Source organism: Chlamydotis macqueenii, chromosome 10, assembly GCF_036417535.1.
Source record: "Chlamydotis macqueenii isolate bChlMac1 chromosome 10, bChlMac1.mat, whole genome shotgun sequence".
In the NCBI taxonomy this organism is placed as follows: domain Eukaryota; kingdom Metazoa; phylum Chordata; class Aves; order Otidiformes; family Otididae; genus Chlamydotis; species Chlamydotis macqueenii.
This window is the reverse complement of record NC_141565.1, coordinates 22,527,860-22,543,799: the sequence shown is the minus strand read 5'-3', so window position 1 is coordinate 22,543,799 and position 15,940 is coordinate 22,527,860. Positions and strand designations below refer to the sequence as shown.

General features: G+C 54.0%; 1 protein-coding gene across 1 annotated transcript in view; it reads right to left on the bottom strand.

Annotated features, from left to right (window-relative positions):
- Positions 1-13,659: 13,659 nt before the first annotated feature.
- The window catches only part of LMCD1 (LIM and cysteine rich domains 1), a 29,084-nt gene continuing 26,803 nt past the window's right edge, over positions 13,660-15,940 (bottom strand). The window contains exons 5-6 of the mRNA XM_086755693.1: positions 14,340-14,555; positions 13,660-14,120 (exon numbers count right to left, since the gene is read on the bottom strand). Coding sequence (XP_086611819.1) covers positions 13,962-14,120; positions 14,340-14,555 — 375 coding nt within the window. The 3' untranslated portion in view covers positions 13,660-13,961. The remainder of the gene's footprint in view (positions 14,121-14,339; positions 14,556-15,940) is intronic.

Sequence of the window (15,940 nt, the reverse complement as noted above, 5' to 3'; positions counted from 1 at the left end):
GCTTTGGGTTTACAGCCAATTTAATTTAAGTGCAAACACTTGTCTTTGCAGCTAGAGCTTGAGGAGACAAAGGAAACAGACCCTAAACGTTCAGAAATGTGCAAGCAGACAGAAAGACACCAACAGTCCTTTTTAAAAACAAACCGAACATCCCTCCTCTCCTTCCCCGTGGTTTTTCAGGTGGTTCTTGCGCTCTTTGGGGCCTGACGGAGGAGTTTTGCACTGGTGGTGCTGGCAGCCCCCCGCAGATGGCTGCACCCAACAGGGATGTGCTCGCTGGACCCCGGCACCCTCGTCTGTCACTGAAACACCCATGCGTTAGCAGGTCATCACAGCAACGTCCGCAGCGGAGAACCACAGCGCGAGGGGCTGGGAAAGGGGACACGGGCACTAATGACCTTTTACTAAAACAGGAGTGTAAAGGGTTTTTTGGATGGCTGACTCTGGACTGGCTCTTTACCCTATGCATGCCCGTACAAGTGCACCCCAGAGCAACACCCAGACTGTTCCTAACCAAAGTTTGTTCAATTTTTTAAAATCCACAAGGATGCTGCCACATTTATATTTCTGGCAGACCCTTCACTTCAGAGCTTGGAGACTCCAGAGCACGCAGGAGGTAAGAGGTTGCCCTAGCAGCACTGCAGGATGCACAAGCGGAGTTGTTCCTTCCTGTATATATTTTTTAATATATATATATACACACACACACACATATGCACATAAGAGTGTGTGTGTGCTTACATACAGACACACACACGTTTTCTACAGCCAGGCACAGTGGAGCAGGCCCGCGGGGCACACAAATCTGGCAGGCTGCCGACCTGGCAGTGACAGATTTTTTTCGGCAGATGCATCTTCTGCAATTTCAGTCCAGCTTTACTTGGCTTGAACGAGTCTCTGACCTACAGGAGGCTGAGAAATGACCTGAGGAGCTGATGCTGGCGCTCATTGTAGCGGGTAGTGGGTGCCGGCGTTGGTGTTGGGGTCCCCTGGAAAGAGCTGCAGGACTCAGGCAGTTTGGGAAGGGAGAGCGGGAGGTCCCGGGGTGCACAGCCCCGGGGATGCTGTGGGGCTGGGACTGGGACTGCGAGGATGGGCAGCAGCCGGGCTGGCTCCCCAGGAGCTGTAATGCCCTGCCGTGACTGGGCTGCAGGGAAACGTGGCTGGCAGCCATCCCCGGCCAGGTCTCAGGCTGTTGGAGGGCACCTTGCGTCGGAGCAGACCACACAACAGCATCGGGGCAAAGAGCAAAGAACTGAGGATGCTTTTCTTCCGAGCCACCAACGGAGAGGGCTTGGAAAAGCTTTAGGAGCAATCCAGATAGCCTAAATAATCATCAGGCCAGATTCCTTCTGGACCGAGCAGAAACAAACACAGACCCCGCTTCCCGCTCCTCACGTCATTCTTGAAGCACGAGATAAACATCATCCTCGCTGCTGCTGCCAGGATGGAAGGGGCTGGCTAGTGGTCCCTCAACCAGCAGTGCCCCGATCGCGCCGTGGCATCCGATGGGCAGAGGGATGGCTGGTCGGGCATCCTCCGATCCCTGCTCCTGCCCTGCCCTGTCCCGCCGGGGCTGGGGGCGCGTGCCACAGGAGGGGTCGCTTACCTGGGCACGGGGAGCAGCCAGCGGGGCCACCCGCCCTTCCCGCACGCATGTGCCAGCCTTCTCTCCCTGCGCCAAGCCGTTACCCAGCCAAGGTGGGACGAGCATCCTGGGATGAAGGCACACATGCAAGCGAGGGACCGACCCACGCCTCGCCCTGTGACGGCTCTGGGGTGGGAGTCCTGCCATTCCTAGCATTTTAAAATAGAACTTCAACTATATTTGGATAAAAAAAAAAATACATTCTTGGCTTGAGCAGGCTTTTCAATGCCTGATGAATGAGCAGGACCTCTTCCACAGGAAACTATAAAATTCCTGGGGTGATGGCTTGCCTCTGCCTGTGCTCCAACGCCTTCACGAGCAGCGAGGGCTGCTCGTTGCTGTTATTAATAGCTGCACTCTATGTTTATTATTAATGCTGCATGGGAACGAGGAAAGAAACTCGATGGTGGTGAAATCCTTATCCTGTTTGGAAGAAAGCGAAGCTCTGTAAGGCTCTGCCGGGAGATGCCTGGCTGGCCTGTCAGAGATGCTCTTTGGGGACAACACCTGAACGTGGCCATTTTCTGCCCTCTCCTCCCCTCCTGTTCCCCAGCAGCATGACCAGGGCTGCTCGGGGCCTCGGCTAGTTCCCTAATTTCTCTTTATGGGTTTGGCTGGGCTCCCCCCATGGACCCCCTCCCTCCAGCCCCGTCCTCCCCCAGTGCCCGGGGCACACTGGGCTCACCCCAACACCTCCTCCATGCCACGAGGGATGGAGGCTTGCACTGAAGCCTACCAGCTTCCCACTCAGGTCCCCCGGACCACCAGTGCCTCCTCCAGCCCCCGGCAGCAGTGTGAGGGTCCAGGGAGAGGAGTGGTGTGCTCCTCTTTCCCCCATTCTTACACCCAGTTTAGCTTTCTCTGTGTATTTTTCCTTCTAGCACCTCTAAAATAACATTTCTTCTGTCCGGTAGAGCAGGTTCATTGCTTTACGTTGAGAAGCCAAAAGCAACTGAAGAAACTCTTCAAAAAACAGTATCTTCCCAGGAAAAAAAAATTTCTCACTGCATTGATCTGTCCATCTGCCTTAGTACCGAGATTCTTCACATACTGACCTCCTGACACCGCCTGCTTTTGTGGAGAGCACTGCCTTGCATCGGGCTGCTTTCCTCTCGTCTTTCCTAGTCCTGGGTTTTTTTCCAGTGGCTGCAGCTTTGTGGGGCTCGCGACATGGTAACATCATATCTGCGTTTTGTGCTTGCTAATCATCAGTCAAACTCCCATTTTAGGGCATTTTTTTCCCCTGAAATGCTGCCTTATTTGGCCTTTTCCTACCCGTGGTTCCGGTGACATCACCCCCAAGCAGCCGATTCACACGGCCGTCGCCCCAGGGAGTCCCTGCGCTGCAGAACAGGGAGCTGCTGGGCCGGGGGCGCGGGGCCGCTGTCCCCTCCCGGCAGGGACCTGGTCCGTGTGAACTGGTGGCAGCTCCACAGTAAATTAGAGGTGCTATTTCCTCCAGTATGAGCCAGGCATCTTTTGCCCTTGGAATAACAGTGAACCAGCTTCACAGCTTTTGTGAAAGTTTCTCTTCTAATGCCTGCTCCCCTCAAACTGTGCCCTAATCGTCAATTATTCATCCCGGGGAGAGAGGCGTTCCCCACTGGGACGGGCTAAGGAACTGCTACGGAACCCCTGCCATGGTGTGTCTGCAGGCTGCGGGGCTGCTCGCCGTGCTGGCGCTCCCAGCTCTGCCGCCCGGCAGATCCAACACCGCGGCGGCTGCCTGCCCAGCGCTGGGCACCGCACGACTCGGGTGGCGTGGGGCAACCGGCTCGATTTCCCTGGGATGCCCTGGGACAACCAGCTTGATTTCCCTGCTCTGGAACGCTCCTCTTGCCATGTCAGGGATTCACAGCCCGACCCTGTAAATCTCCTTTTGGCTGAGACTCCACTATAAAAAAACATCTGATGCCAAGAGCAAATCAGAAATAAAAAGAAGATTAATTTTGAAAAATCAGAGGAAGTTGGGTGTTTCTGGGTTAGGGATATTTACTGATTGCATAAACCCAAACAAAACAAACCCCGCATATTAACGACTCCTAAGAGATAAGCTAATTTGTTTTGCTACATTTAAAAATTAATTTGTCATTTTATTACAAGACGTGGTCTTGCCAGTTCATGCTGCTGTTATTCACTGGTGTCACTGGTGCCCATCCCGCAGCCCTGCATTACCATGCCTTTTTTAATTTTTTTTTTGTAATTTTTTTCTTTTTTTTTGATTGCTCTCTTTCCCCGCTCCTGGTCGCGTTCCTCGTCTCCCCAGACAGATGACGTTTATTCGCCCGCGCTGTGGCCGGGAGCTTGTGAAGCCTTATCACTGTCGGAGCAGAGCCCAGCAGAGCAGCGATGCTATCGCTCACTTGCCGCTGTTCTCGCTCCCTCAGGGCTGCCCTCGCAACAGAAAAGTAATTAGTGAGTGGGCAGAGCTCAAAGGTGCGTGGGTGAGTCTGCTTTCCCAGGCGAGCTGCTGATTCCAACGCTTTATTTTGTGTAGTTCTTGGGTTCAAAATCACTATGAATTAGTTACGGGGCTCGCTGTCACAAAAGACTCTGTTTTCAAGGATGAGAAAGTACATTAATTGGTTCAGCCACTAAGAACATATGAAATAAATTGAATTTCATTTTGGGATTAAGGAGGAAAATCTAGGGAGGCTCCAAGACAAATTTGAGAGAACATGATAGCTGCAGTTAATTGAAATATTTCAACCACAGTTTTTTCTTAACTCTTTGAAATGTGTTTTCCCAGAATCGGGCTCTCACACAGCGAGCTGTGATTTGGGCTCACACACGTCACTTTATACGTGATGTTTCAGAACCAACCGGAATTTGCAGCCAGCTGCAGGTAAACGCAGCACCGGGGTACATAGATTACTGTTGCTGTTTTATTTTACAGGGGGTTTTCTGCTTGTTCTCTTTTTCCCCAGCTCTCTTCTGGCTTCTTCCCAGCTGAGCAGCCTGGTGGCAGGACCGGCACAGGGACACAGACCCCGCTTCAGTGCCCGACCGCGGCAAGCTGTCAGCCGTCTCGTGCGGATTCCTGCTAAAAGCAGCCAAACCAAGAAGAAGACAACTACAAATCCCGTGCTCGGCGCGAGCGGCTGGTGCTCCTGCCCAGATGATGCACGGTCCGCTTTCCGCCGTGCGTGAGCGAGCAGGGGGGCTCTCTACAGGGTCTGCCAGCAGCATTTAAGACCCAGGGGCTCTCTGCCCGAGGCCCTAACCAGCCCTTTGCAAATATATTTTATCAGAGGCCCAAAGCAACACACCGGCTTCCTGTTACAGCCCAACGCATCTGGTCTGGGTTTTCCGATCGCTCCCGAGAGCTCCGCCGGAAGGCGCGCGTGCCCTGCCAGCCCATTGTGTCTCGGCTGCAAACAGATGGTATGGGGTAAACCATCGATTTCCTTCAAACCCAGGTCAAGGTATTAAAGTCAACCTGCCAGCCAGAGACGTGTCAGAGCTCGGCCCCAGCCGTGGGGACAAGGCGCAGGAGAGGCGCGCGTGGGATCACGTCAGCGGGACCCATCCCCACCCCGGCTCTGACCGCGCGTTCCCGGGGCAGACAGACCCCGTGCTGGAAATCCATAAACCCACCCAGCGCCGTGCTAGAGCTGTTCAGTATTCCAGAGCCTAATTCACCTCTGCCTGGAGTTTTTCTTCAAACTGAGTGAAATCAAGAACCAAACGTGATCCAAGAACCAAATTCTGATGGAAAGCTTCTTGGCAGAGGATGAATAGATTAACACTCACTTTCACGGCGCCCTTTCTAAGTCACACTTTTGGTGACCAAGAAACCATAAAGAACAGCTGCTTCAGGGAAGACACATTTCTCCTGATACACCATTTTTATCCAAACTGATTGAAACTTAGCTGGGGTTTTGCAGGAGCTACTGATAGTTCAAAATTTGTCCTGACTAAAAAAAAAAAGATGGCTTTTTTTTTTTTTTTTTTTTTTTTTTTTTTTTCCCCAGGCAACATCACTTGTAGGAAAATCCTTGAATAATCCTGGCTTTCTTCAGGTGAAAGATCCTGGGGCAGATTTTCTGGTGCTGTAAGTAGACACTCTTCCTGAATCCCCTGTGCTTTGCCGTGAAGAGCACTGCCTACAGCCTCCATCCCTCCCAGACCTGTGCTTGCAGAGCCCTGACTCTTTCCCCAGGCTGGTATTCAGCCTCCAAAACCTGATGCCAGAGTTCTGTGCTCCAAGCAGAGCGGGCCAGGTTTTCCCCACGGCTGCGGCAAGTTTCCCAGGGGGATGCGACCCAAAGGGTTTAACCAAAGGGTCCTTCAGAGCACAGACCTGTCACACAGGGGCCATTGACTGGGATCCCGTGAGCAGAAATCTGATACAAAAATCTAAACGCCATGCCTTGCTGAAGTGTTTAAAGCCAGACTAAGAAAAAAAAACAAAAGCAAAAAGAAAGAAAGGTTTCCCCTTGAAGATTTAAGAGTAGGCGGCAGCCTCAGATGGATCAGTTACATTCAAATCGCCCACAGGGTCTGAAAGATAAAAGGACACGATTTCGGGAAAAAGCAAACCAAAATGAAATTGGGCCACTGAGGCAAAGGTGTTCAGTTGCACCCTGCTTCTTACGATGGGAAAAGCATTGCTTGTGACACCGGCTGCTTGTTAAGAGACCTCCCTAAACCTCCGTGTCGCAACGCTTCAGGCTGGGCATGTCAGCCGTGGCCCGGCGGGGAAGGCCACTGCCGACGGCGATGGGCTGGAGGCTCCATCCCAGCTGGACCCAGTGCTCTGGGTGCTGGGGAAAGCCAGTGAGAGCCAGGCGGTTTGCGTGGCACTGGCTGGCGTGTGGGCGCACGTGGCATTTCCCCTGGCTAGTGGAGCACACATATAATTTGTTGAAATTTTGTAGTTTCAATACTGTGCCCGATAGTCAAGTACATTCTTGTATGTTCTAAACAAAGCAGAATATGCTGGCTGTTTTCTGCTGTAAACATTAGGATTTGATTTGTCTAAACTTTTGTCCTTTCTGGGGAAAAAAAAGTCTTAAAACATAAGATAGTTGTAATTTTTTTCCAGTTTGTTTGTACCAAAAAAATAGAAGGGCTCTCTTTTTGGCTGGTGCCTCAATGAGCGCATCCCTGGCATGCCACGGGGGGCGAACGTGGGCGCCGGGCAGCGCAGTCACCCAGGCTGGAGCTGGGGTGGCTTCCGAAATCACCCCTGCTCCCAGTCTGTTCTTGTGGACAGTTCATGGCCAAATTTAAAGAGGTGCCTTACAGAGCTAACGTCCGGCCACGGGAGGCGGTGCTGGCGGAGCTGGTATGTTGGGGGAACACCTCCCCGTCCCCTGGGCAGTGGTGATGTTGGGCGGTGTCAGAACACGGCCCGCGATTCCCAGCTTGGATGACGGCCCTGGCTGCGCCCCAGCCCTCGCCAACCGGCGGGACGCTGCCTGGCTCTCCTCCCGCTCCCCAGGCGACAGGGCCCGGGCCCTGACATCGGCACGCCGCGTTAAACAAACCTGACGTTAACATCTGCGGGAGGGACGCCTGCGGAACAGCGGCAGGAACAGGCACGATTAAGGGCTGTGAAGAAAAAACAATTAAGCTGATGAGCCAAAATATTAGGAAAGCAATTCTGCAGATACCATTTTTTTTTTTTCTCTCTCTCAAAAATACAGCAGGAGCCTAAGGCGGCTGGGAGCTGTGCTCGGAGCATGCGGGGGCTGTCACTGTCCGCAGGCAGCCCTCGCGCCGCGGATAGGAAGGCCACCAACCCTTCACCTTTGTGATTTCGTCTGTCATTTCCCGCATTAGTACGCCACGGAAAAAGCTGAAAGTGGTGGTCATGGTGCATCAGTCCCGGTAACGGCTGCGTGAAATCAGACTGAACTCCCTCGCCTGCCCAAGAGAGGAGGCCTGGGCCCGACCCGGGAGAGGAGGAGGATGCTCTCGCAGCCCCGCCGGGGAGGGGGGCATGGACCCGGCCCTGGGGACTGCGGGACGTGTCCCGGCAGCGTTCCCACGGGATGAACGCTGGGATCGCTCCTCTGTGAGAGCTGGAGGCACACTGAGTGGCCTTGAGGGTTGTGAAGAAAAACAACTAAGCTGATCAGACTAAATAACAGGAAAGTAACTCTGCTTTCCTAGGAAGGTTAAGGTAGCCGACCTGTTGTTATTGATTTGGAGATTCCTAGAGTACGTGACTGTCCCTGTAACAGCACCAGACAAGAAGAATTGCTGCAGCAAGTTTTCCTTGCGTTTGAAAAATGACCTTTCTTTTCCGAGCAAATTCAGAGCTGCGAAACCAGAAGGCTGGTGCCTTCCAGTTGCGTGGCTTTGGAGTCGCGTTTCACGGGAGGGGTTGCTTTTCAAGCCTTGTCAATCTGCGGGAATTTATTCAGGCAGTCTCAGGGGAAGGTCCTGGCAAAGCATTAATAGGTTGCTTTTATAAAAGAGCCCTCTGTTCCCTGGTCTTTAGGTTGGCCTGTGTCTGGTTTGGCTTTTTGAGTTCATGCGCAGAGAAAACGTCTGTCTCTGACAGTCTCCATGCTCCAGCGCTGATGTGGGGCTCCAGAGGAATTTGCTCAGCCCGTAACGAAACATCTGGCCGGGCAATGACGCAGCTGTGCACGGCGCCTTCTCCCCCGGGCAGGGAGGTGCAGCAGCCCTCGGCATCACCGGCATTTCGGCTCGTGCTGCGGCTCGGAGCAGCACGCTGGGCGGCACGCTGGCATGAGGGCAGATGAGCCAACCAAGAAAAAAAATAACCAACCCCGCCGTGCAGGCTTTCTTACCCAGATCCGCTGCATCTTGCCCGCTGAAGTGGCACTGGGACAGAAACTGCTCCATGGAGAAGCCCCTTCTCCCACTCCGGGCTACGGATGGCACCAAAGCGGCGGCAGCCGGAGCTCCGGAGGACCGAGCGTGTCTGTAGCGTTTGGGCCCTGCAGACCCGGGCTCCCGCTGCGGAGGATTTGCCCCGGGGCCGCTGGAGACTTTTGCCCACGTTTGCGCGCGTCAACTCTTGAACGGGGCAACAACGCATAAAAACCTCCCTCACATTGTGGTGATTCGGCTGAAGAAGGTGAGTCAAAAAGTAAACAAAAGCTCAAATTAGATGTATTTAGGCACAATTACCCTCACTTTTCACAGAATAACACACAGCCCTATGAACTTCAGTCCTGAAGCAGCAGCTGTTGCAAGTCTCTGGCAGAGCGTTTCCACGAAACACGCCGGCACTTCATGAATACTTGGTTTTTCACCTCTACGTTTTTCTCTCTGGGGCATTTAAGCAAGTTTTATTGCAGTGTTTATATAGCCACCTCAGCCTGCCTTTGGTTTATGTTTTTCTCACCTGAAGCCACTGATTTTTTGAGTTTTATTAGTTACAGGTACCTGAAATCACATTGCCGGCTGCACCAATAAAACTCCTTACAGTTTCTGTAGAAGGCAATTGTCTCCTGCCCAGGTGTCAGATTCTTATTGAGTTATACTCAGGATCAACAACTTTTCTACGGCTGTTGTTGCCACCAAGGTAAATAACAAGAATTCCGTTGATTCCAACAAGCCAGGAGCAATGCAGTTAATTGGAGAAGTATCCAAGGAAACAGGGTTTTTTTTCTTGAGATATGCTGTAAAGGAGAACGCTGCTTAGCTCTCCTTGCCTGGAATGATGTAAACGCAACCTGGTCACCACTGACCCAAACCTCCACAGCTCGCGCCAGACCCGAACAGCCTCCTCCCGGCCAGAGGTACAGAGCTGGCCCTGGCCCACACAGCACCCATGCCCTGCAGCACCCAGGTGTCACCCCGCCGCCGCTCACTCACCACTGCTGCCCGGGCTCCCTCTGCATAGGCTCAGCAGCAAAGGCTCCCCGCGCTTACAGGAACCCCCTCGCAGCCAGGGCCAATTCCTGCTCTGGTCCCAGGGGACGCGTTGCCCCACGGTGCGGACGACCCCGGCATCGAGGGAGGATGCCCTGGGCAACCTGGGAGGAGGGGGGTGACCCAAAGGGAGCCGCTGTCCTTAAGCAGCCTCTGCTTTTCCTCTGGCGAAACCCTCCCAAATCACACACAGACAGCCTCTTTTTCTTCCTCAAATATTTCTTAAAAAAAAAAAAAAGACCACAAATGAGACAGCACTGCAAATATTTGCAGATTCAGATCAGTTACGCTTTGAAAAACTTCAGCTTGCAAAGCTTCAGCTGGCCCATGTCTCTGCCCAGTCAATGGTGACTCTCGCTCTGCTCTCCCTCCCACTGCCCCATGTTCTGGGCTGGGGTGTGGGCTGGGAGGGGTGGGTGAAGGACCCCCACGCCCAGCAGAGCCCCCTGTGTCCCAGCCAGGTCCAGACGCTCACCCCTCGGCTGTTGGTGTGTGCCAGATTGTGGGCTCCAGCCCCAGCCACCCGTCCCTGCCAGAGCCGCTCCACTCCAATATTCCGATCTCCTCCACTGAAGACTTTATTTTCCAGGCCTTCTTCTCGCAGACGATCTCAAGGAATACTGGGGATGACTGCACTCGCTAAGCCTGCTAGATAATTAACCTCAAACAACTGATGGCACTGGGCAACAAGTTAATTTGATCCCTGCATTAAAGGTGCACAGATGTGCCGAGCCCATCAGGAAGGCTTCCCCAGGAAGCCCATCGCCCAGATCCCGGCCCTTGAATCCCCACCTGCGCAGCCGGGCTCCCTCCCGTGAATCCCGTCCTTGGCCCCCCCTCTGCTGTCCCAGGCTCTCGTTGGCTCTGCCGCAGCCCACTTCACCAACACGAGCCAGTGTCCCGCTCTCTCCCGTGAAAAGCAGCAGCGCATCCGGCCTTCCTCCCTCCCTCCCTCCTCCTCGCCCGGCCGCAGCTCCTGCCCTTCCCACGGGCAGTACGTCTGCCCCAAGACTGGGAAGGGAACTGACGCAAGGCTCAGGAGGCTTTCATATCTGGAAATGGTTTATTTAATGTTGTAGGAACATTTTCAGGTATTGTAAGTCATATTTATGAGAACCATACAGAACATTTGGGTTTAAATTGGAGCTGAATGTTCACATAGGAGGCACAAAGTCCTCGTGCTCACCACCTCTGGCCATCAACAGGAGGGAATTAAAGACATTTTCCTCTGTGGATTCACAAGCTAAAACACTGGCATCAGTTCCTGCAGCGTGTGGTGCTCAACTGACCATTACACAACGCAATATATCCCTGTGCTTCCACAAAAGTGCTAGATGAATATTAAAAACGCACCAGGGAGAAGCTCAGCTCTCAGACTGCTCCGCTTGGCCCCGTCCGCGCGGGATCCCCGTGCCACGCTGCAGCCTTTGAGATGAGTAGCACCCACGGCGAGGGTCCGCAGCAGCAGCGCTGAAATCCAGGGATGGGCAGCACAGAAAGTGTTACCGGCCCCGTGGCACTGTCACCCCCGGCCCTGCCACCTCCCGGGAAGCGTGTCCGAGGTCCCCGGCCCACCGTGGTGCTCGGTGGGTGTTGCGAGACCAGGGTGTGAGCATCTCATCGCACCCCAGTCCCCGTGCTGCTGCCTGCTTCTTCGTTAGGGAGATGAAACAAAAACTGTCTGATGAGAACAGAAGGGTGGCTGTATCGCCGCGGTGGAGGTGCAGGGACATAGAGACCACAGCACGACGCAGATGATGCTAACCGGCTGGGGGCTCGAGCGCCGTGACCCTCAGGCGGGGTCCCAGAGCAGCCGGTCCCCGCGAAGGGCACACGCAGCCAGGCGGCACACAGCGCTCTCAGCACAGCAGCTTTTATTTGAGATGACAGACCGGACACAGCTCTGGCACAAGGTGCTTTCCAAACGGTCACACAGCACAGTCTCTGCCCAGAGCCTGTTCTGCTGTACACAGCAACCCCGTGAAACACCTTCTATTCATTTTCCAGACAGACCCCCCGTACACTCCTCGCCGGTGGCTCTCCATGTGCGAGGCCAGCACACCCCTGCAGATCTGTCTTGAGAACCGGCGCTGTGACCCACAGAAGGCGGCTGCAGCAGCCTCCTCTGCTCTAGATGATAAACCAGAGCAGAACACAGCGAAACGTCTTCACTTGGGACGAGTACACTGATGCTTACACTGAATTTCAATTTTAATACCAAAACTAAAGGCTCACAAGCGTTTTGAGCTGTTAGATGCATTAATTTCATGCTTCTGCTCCTGACACTTGAGAGGCACAGGATTTTGTTAAGCTGTTTAATTGCAGTAAGTTTTTTTAGCAGACAGGATTTTACAAGCTGCAGAAATACCCGAAAGGCTCAAGCCGATGCCAGCAGTCCAAAACGCCTCAAGCAGGCACGTATGTGCTGAAATGGGGACTTCAGGGGAGAAGAATTACAGTTTATGGGTCACAAAAATCAAACCCAAACCAGAACATGCCACAGTGGTGTTTTTTTCCAAGCAGCTAGATAAAGGTGTTAGCGATGCAGGATTGTGTTAACGGAGACGGACTGTGTAACAGAATGAAACAGCAGCAATAAAGCTAAGCACGGGGCTTTACTTTCATTCCCGCTTTACTTATAACCAAAGTGCCCAGAGCCAAGGGAGCTTTATCATTCCTAGCACAACCTCAGCTCTACGTGTCCTCTCCTGCCTTGCAGCACCCAACCAAGCTTACGAAACGACACCCCAGGCACTCAATGCATCCACCGACAAAGCAACCCCAGGAGCACGTGCACGGCCAGACCCTGCTGTCACCCCGCAGCTACTGCTGTCGCTGCCACCTCGGCGTCCTGCTCTGCTCCAGCGGCAGCGTTTCACTTTGTCTCTCAAAACACGCCAGCGGTTCCAGGAATGTCAACCGCCCAACAGCACAGGGCTGGACAAAGCGTACGAGGGCTTTACCCCCAGGCATACAATCCGTCTCAGACACGGTGAGGGACTTGGCCAGCTCCTCCACAGCAGCAGCACGGGGCATCCCCCGAGGTACGCGGCTGAGGGGCACAGTCTGGCCCCAGCTCACGTGCTCCAACCCCGCCGCAGCAGGTACAGTTTTCCCCAACTCTCATTTGCAAGTTATTTTGTGACAAGCAAGCAAACATCCACAGCACGCAGCACGCTTTAAAGAGAAACCAGAGTCTTCTGCAGCAGAAAGAAAACCCAGCAATTGCGAGCTCTTTGCACAGTCACCTCTGAAAAATATTCCAGTTCTCTGGCAAATAATGTAGACATTTAATATAAGAAAAAAGACCAAGCACACAGGCATATCCAATATTTTTGGTGACTACCAGAAGCATGGCATGACTTAGGGAACAAGTCCTACCCACAGAGACTCAGTGCTGGATCCTGGGACGGTGTCAGCCCTGTCAGATCCAAGAAGGGATGTGGAGCTGCGGGACGAGGAGCGGGCAGAGCCCAGGTGCCTCTGGCTCCGAGGGGAAGGCACGGTTCCCTGGTACTTGGAGGGGGTCACTGATGCGTTACAGGGAAAACGGGCATTGCAGCATTGCAGGCCCGGCGCTCCCCCAGGACAGCTCAGGCTGAAAGCTGTTTTCTGTAAAATCCCCGGTCAAACCCAGCTGAAATAAAGGCCCATACTTTAAATGCCTCACGGCCTCCAGCGCCGCGGTGGGAGCGCACTCGCCTGCACTAGCAGGCAGTGGGAGGCAGGCGAGCCGGGCGGCGGGATCTCCAGGAACGCTTCTGCCGTCCCGCGCCAGGGCTGCGGCTCGCGGGAGCTGAGCCCGTCGGCTGCCCCGGGGCAGAGCTGCGCCCTTCCCAGCACGCCAGCCTTAAACCAACCACCCTGTGTGCCAACTCGTTGTTACGCTATTGTACGCTCAGGAGGAGAAAGCTACAGTGACATGTTGCTGCAATTTTATATCGTTTGCTTTCTGAAGTAATCACCAGCGTTAATCAAACTCTTCAAACCCATCGCTTTAGCACAGCTGCAGCAGCCTATTAGTGCGAGCTTCCAGTACGGGTGTCAAAAAATAACAACCCTTGGTTTTGACCGTGACTGTAGGTTTAGTATGCCAGAAGTTACTTTTGAGATGTGTTATTTCCAAAAGACTACTGCAAGATTTTAGTCACAAGAAGCTTAGAGAGATTTTATAAAGAAAACACCCCCAAAAACCAGCGCAACAGAGACCCTCCTTTCCAGTCCCTCCTAGTCAGATACGCCGTGTACCTCCCACCTGCAGGCGTACGAATTTCCTCTGTTTTTTCTCAAAGGAAATATTCTCCTGCAAGCTGTATTGGATGCAAGGGGCACACTCAGTCGCTTGCAAGTGAATAGCCAGGCTCTAATATTTTTTTTTAACCTTCCCCTTCTCATGTACTTGTCAGATGACCCCAGTCCTGGTGGGCCCTCGCCTTGCCGCCGGGCTGCTCCCTGCTCAGAGGCGCTTGCTTTTGCTGCAGGCAGTGCACAGGAGGCTGGCGTTGTCCAGAGCGAAGGGTTTGCCGGTCAGCAGCGTCTCGCACTCCAGGCAGGCAAAGTGCTTCTTGTGCCAGGCCTTCCCCTCTGCCTGCTGGTAGTCCTCCGAGAAGATGATCTATGGGACAGACAGACAATCGCATACACCCCCCAGCTGTGGCTGCCCCGTCCCTGGAAACATCCCAGGCCAGGTTGGCCAGGGCTCTGAGCAACCTGATCTGGTTGGAGATGTCCCTGCTCCTTGCAGGGGGTCGGACTGGGTGGGCTTTAACGGTCCCTTCCAACCCCAGCCCTGATTTAGCCCACGCCGGGTAGAGGGAAGCCGGCCGGTCCCTACCTCGTCACAGCCGGTGCAGCGTGGCCGGAGGCTCTCGCAGTAGTGGCGCCCGCACCAGGCGGCCCCGCTCTTCCAGAAGTAGATGAGGTCGACGAGGGGCTCGGAGCAGCGGCAGCAGATGAAGCAGGCCGGGTGCCACTGGCGGGAGTAGCCGGCCCTGTCGGCGTACACCACCGGGCAGTCCCCCGGCACCGCCTGCTTGCAGGTCTCGCAGCGCTGCAAGAGAAACAGCGGAGTGAGCGTGGGGTGGGGCGGGAACAGCGCAGGGATGCTCAGTGCACGGATGGATCATTACTTCAGACATACTGATTCACTGCATCTTTTCAACGCATCGTTCTGAACCCCGCAGCCATCTCAACAGGGCTCAGACAACACCGAGGGCATCGCAGGGCACCCGTGACCAACAGCACCAACATCTCCAAGTCTATCAACCCACATCCTGTGCAAACATTTGGGCCAGGGCTATGTACGGACACAGTACCAAGCCATAATATAAAAATCATCATAAAGACATATTTGCCAGCCCTCACCTGGAACACCGTTCCAGATCCTCGGGCAATAAGAGCAGCACTGCCCACCATCAGGTAACTCCCCCTGAGCTAACACCCACCTTCGCTAAAATCCAAGGGTTCTTTGGGAAAGAGTTAAGAGCTCAGACATGCCGCACTTCTGCGCTATAGATGTCCAAGACATCATTTTGCGTAGAGATTAGCAACTTTGGTCTTTCCTCACTGTTTTTTATATACGTCCATGCATAAGACTGACGTCGCTCCACAGATTTCAGCACAGCTCTCAATTTACAGCAGTCCAAAGACAGGATTAGGTTTGGCTAATCTGAAGATTAATTAGCATCTATGCACGTTACACAAGACCCGCTGGTTTTGCTCTTTACCCACGCCTGCAGTGATCCTGCGATGAGTTAAAGCAAGCTTTAGAGCTCTCCCCTCTGAAGCCCACGGCTGAGGGCTGTTATTTCAGGCTGGATAGCCCGGGCCAGGCTAATTGCTGCTGCGCCTGTGCTTTGTCACTCCCCGAAAGAACCACTGCAGTAGCAGCTGGAGGCTTTTCCAGCAGAGCCCTTGGCTGCCGGGCCAGACTTCTGCTAGCAGTCTCGGCAGCGGGCCGGCCGGGGCTTTTACAGAACCAAGACGCCGTGTGAAGCGGCTGGCGTGTCGCACGCGTTGTGGTTTGAGCCGCCATGCCCGACCGGAGCATTTGCACAGCGTTGCGTCCCCTCAGCACGCTCCCAGAGGCAGGGGGTCAGGAATTTCCCCACACTCGGATAATGACTTCGCTTACAAACGCTCTGATTTAAGTCAAACTTCTAATAGGTGGGCAGAAGACACCCAAGAATAAAGTTCCACCAAGCTAACGGGCATCTCCTACTGCCCCAGCAAATCCCGTGTGACGAGCAGAGGCAGCACCAGAGGAGACTAGCTTTCCTGCGAGCCTGGAAGGGGACGTGACTGCTCACTCCGCTCCGGCGCTGCAGAGGGCTTCAGACACGTTTCTGAGTACTCCTGAGACCTGTGCCAATGAGGGAGTAACTCCAGCAGGAGCTGTGCTATTTCTGGTCTCTGCGAACAAGAAAACAAGCATGC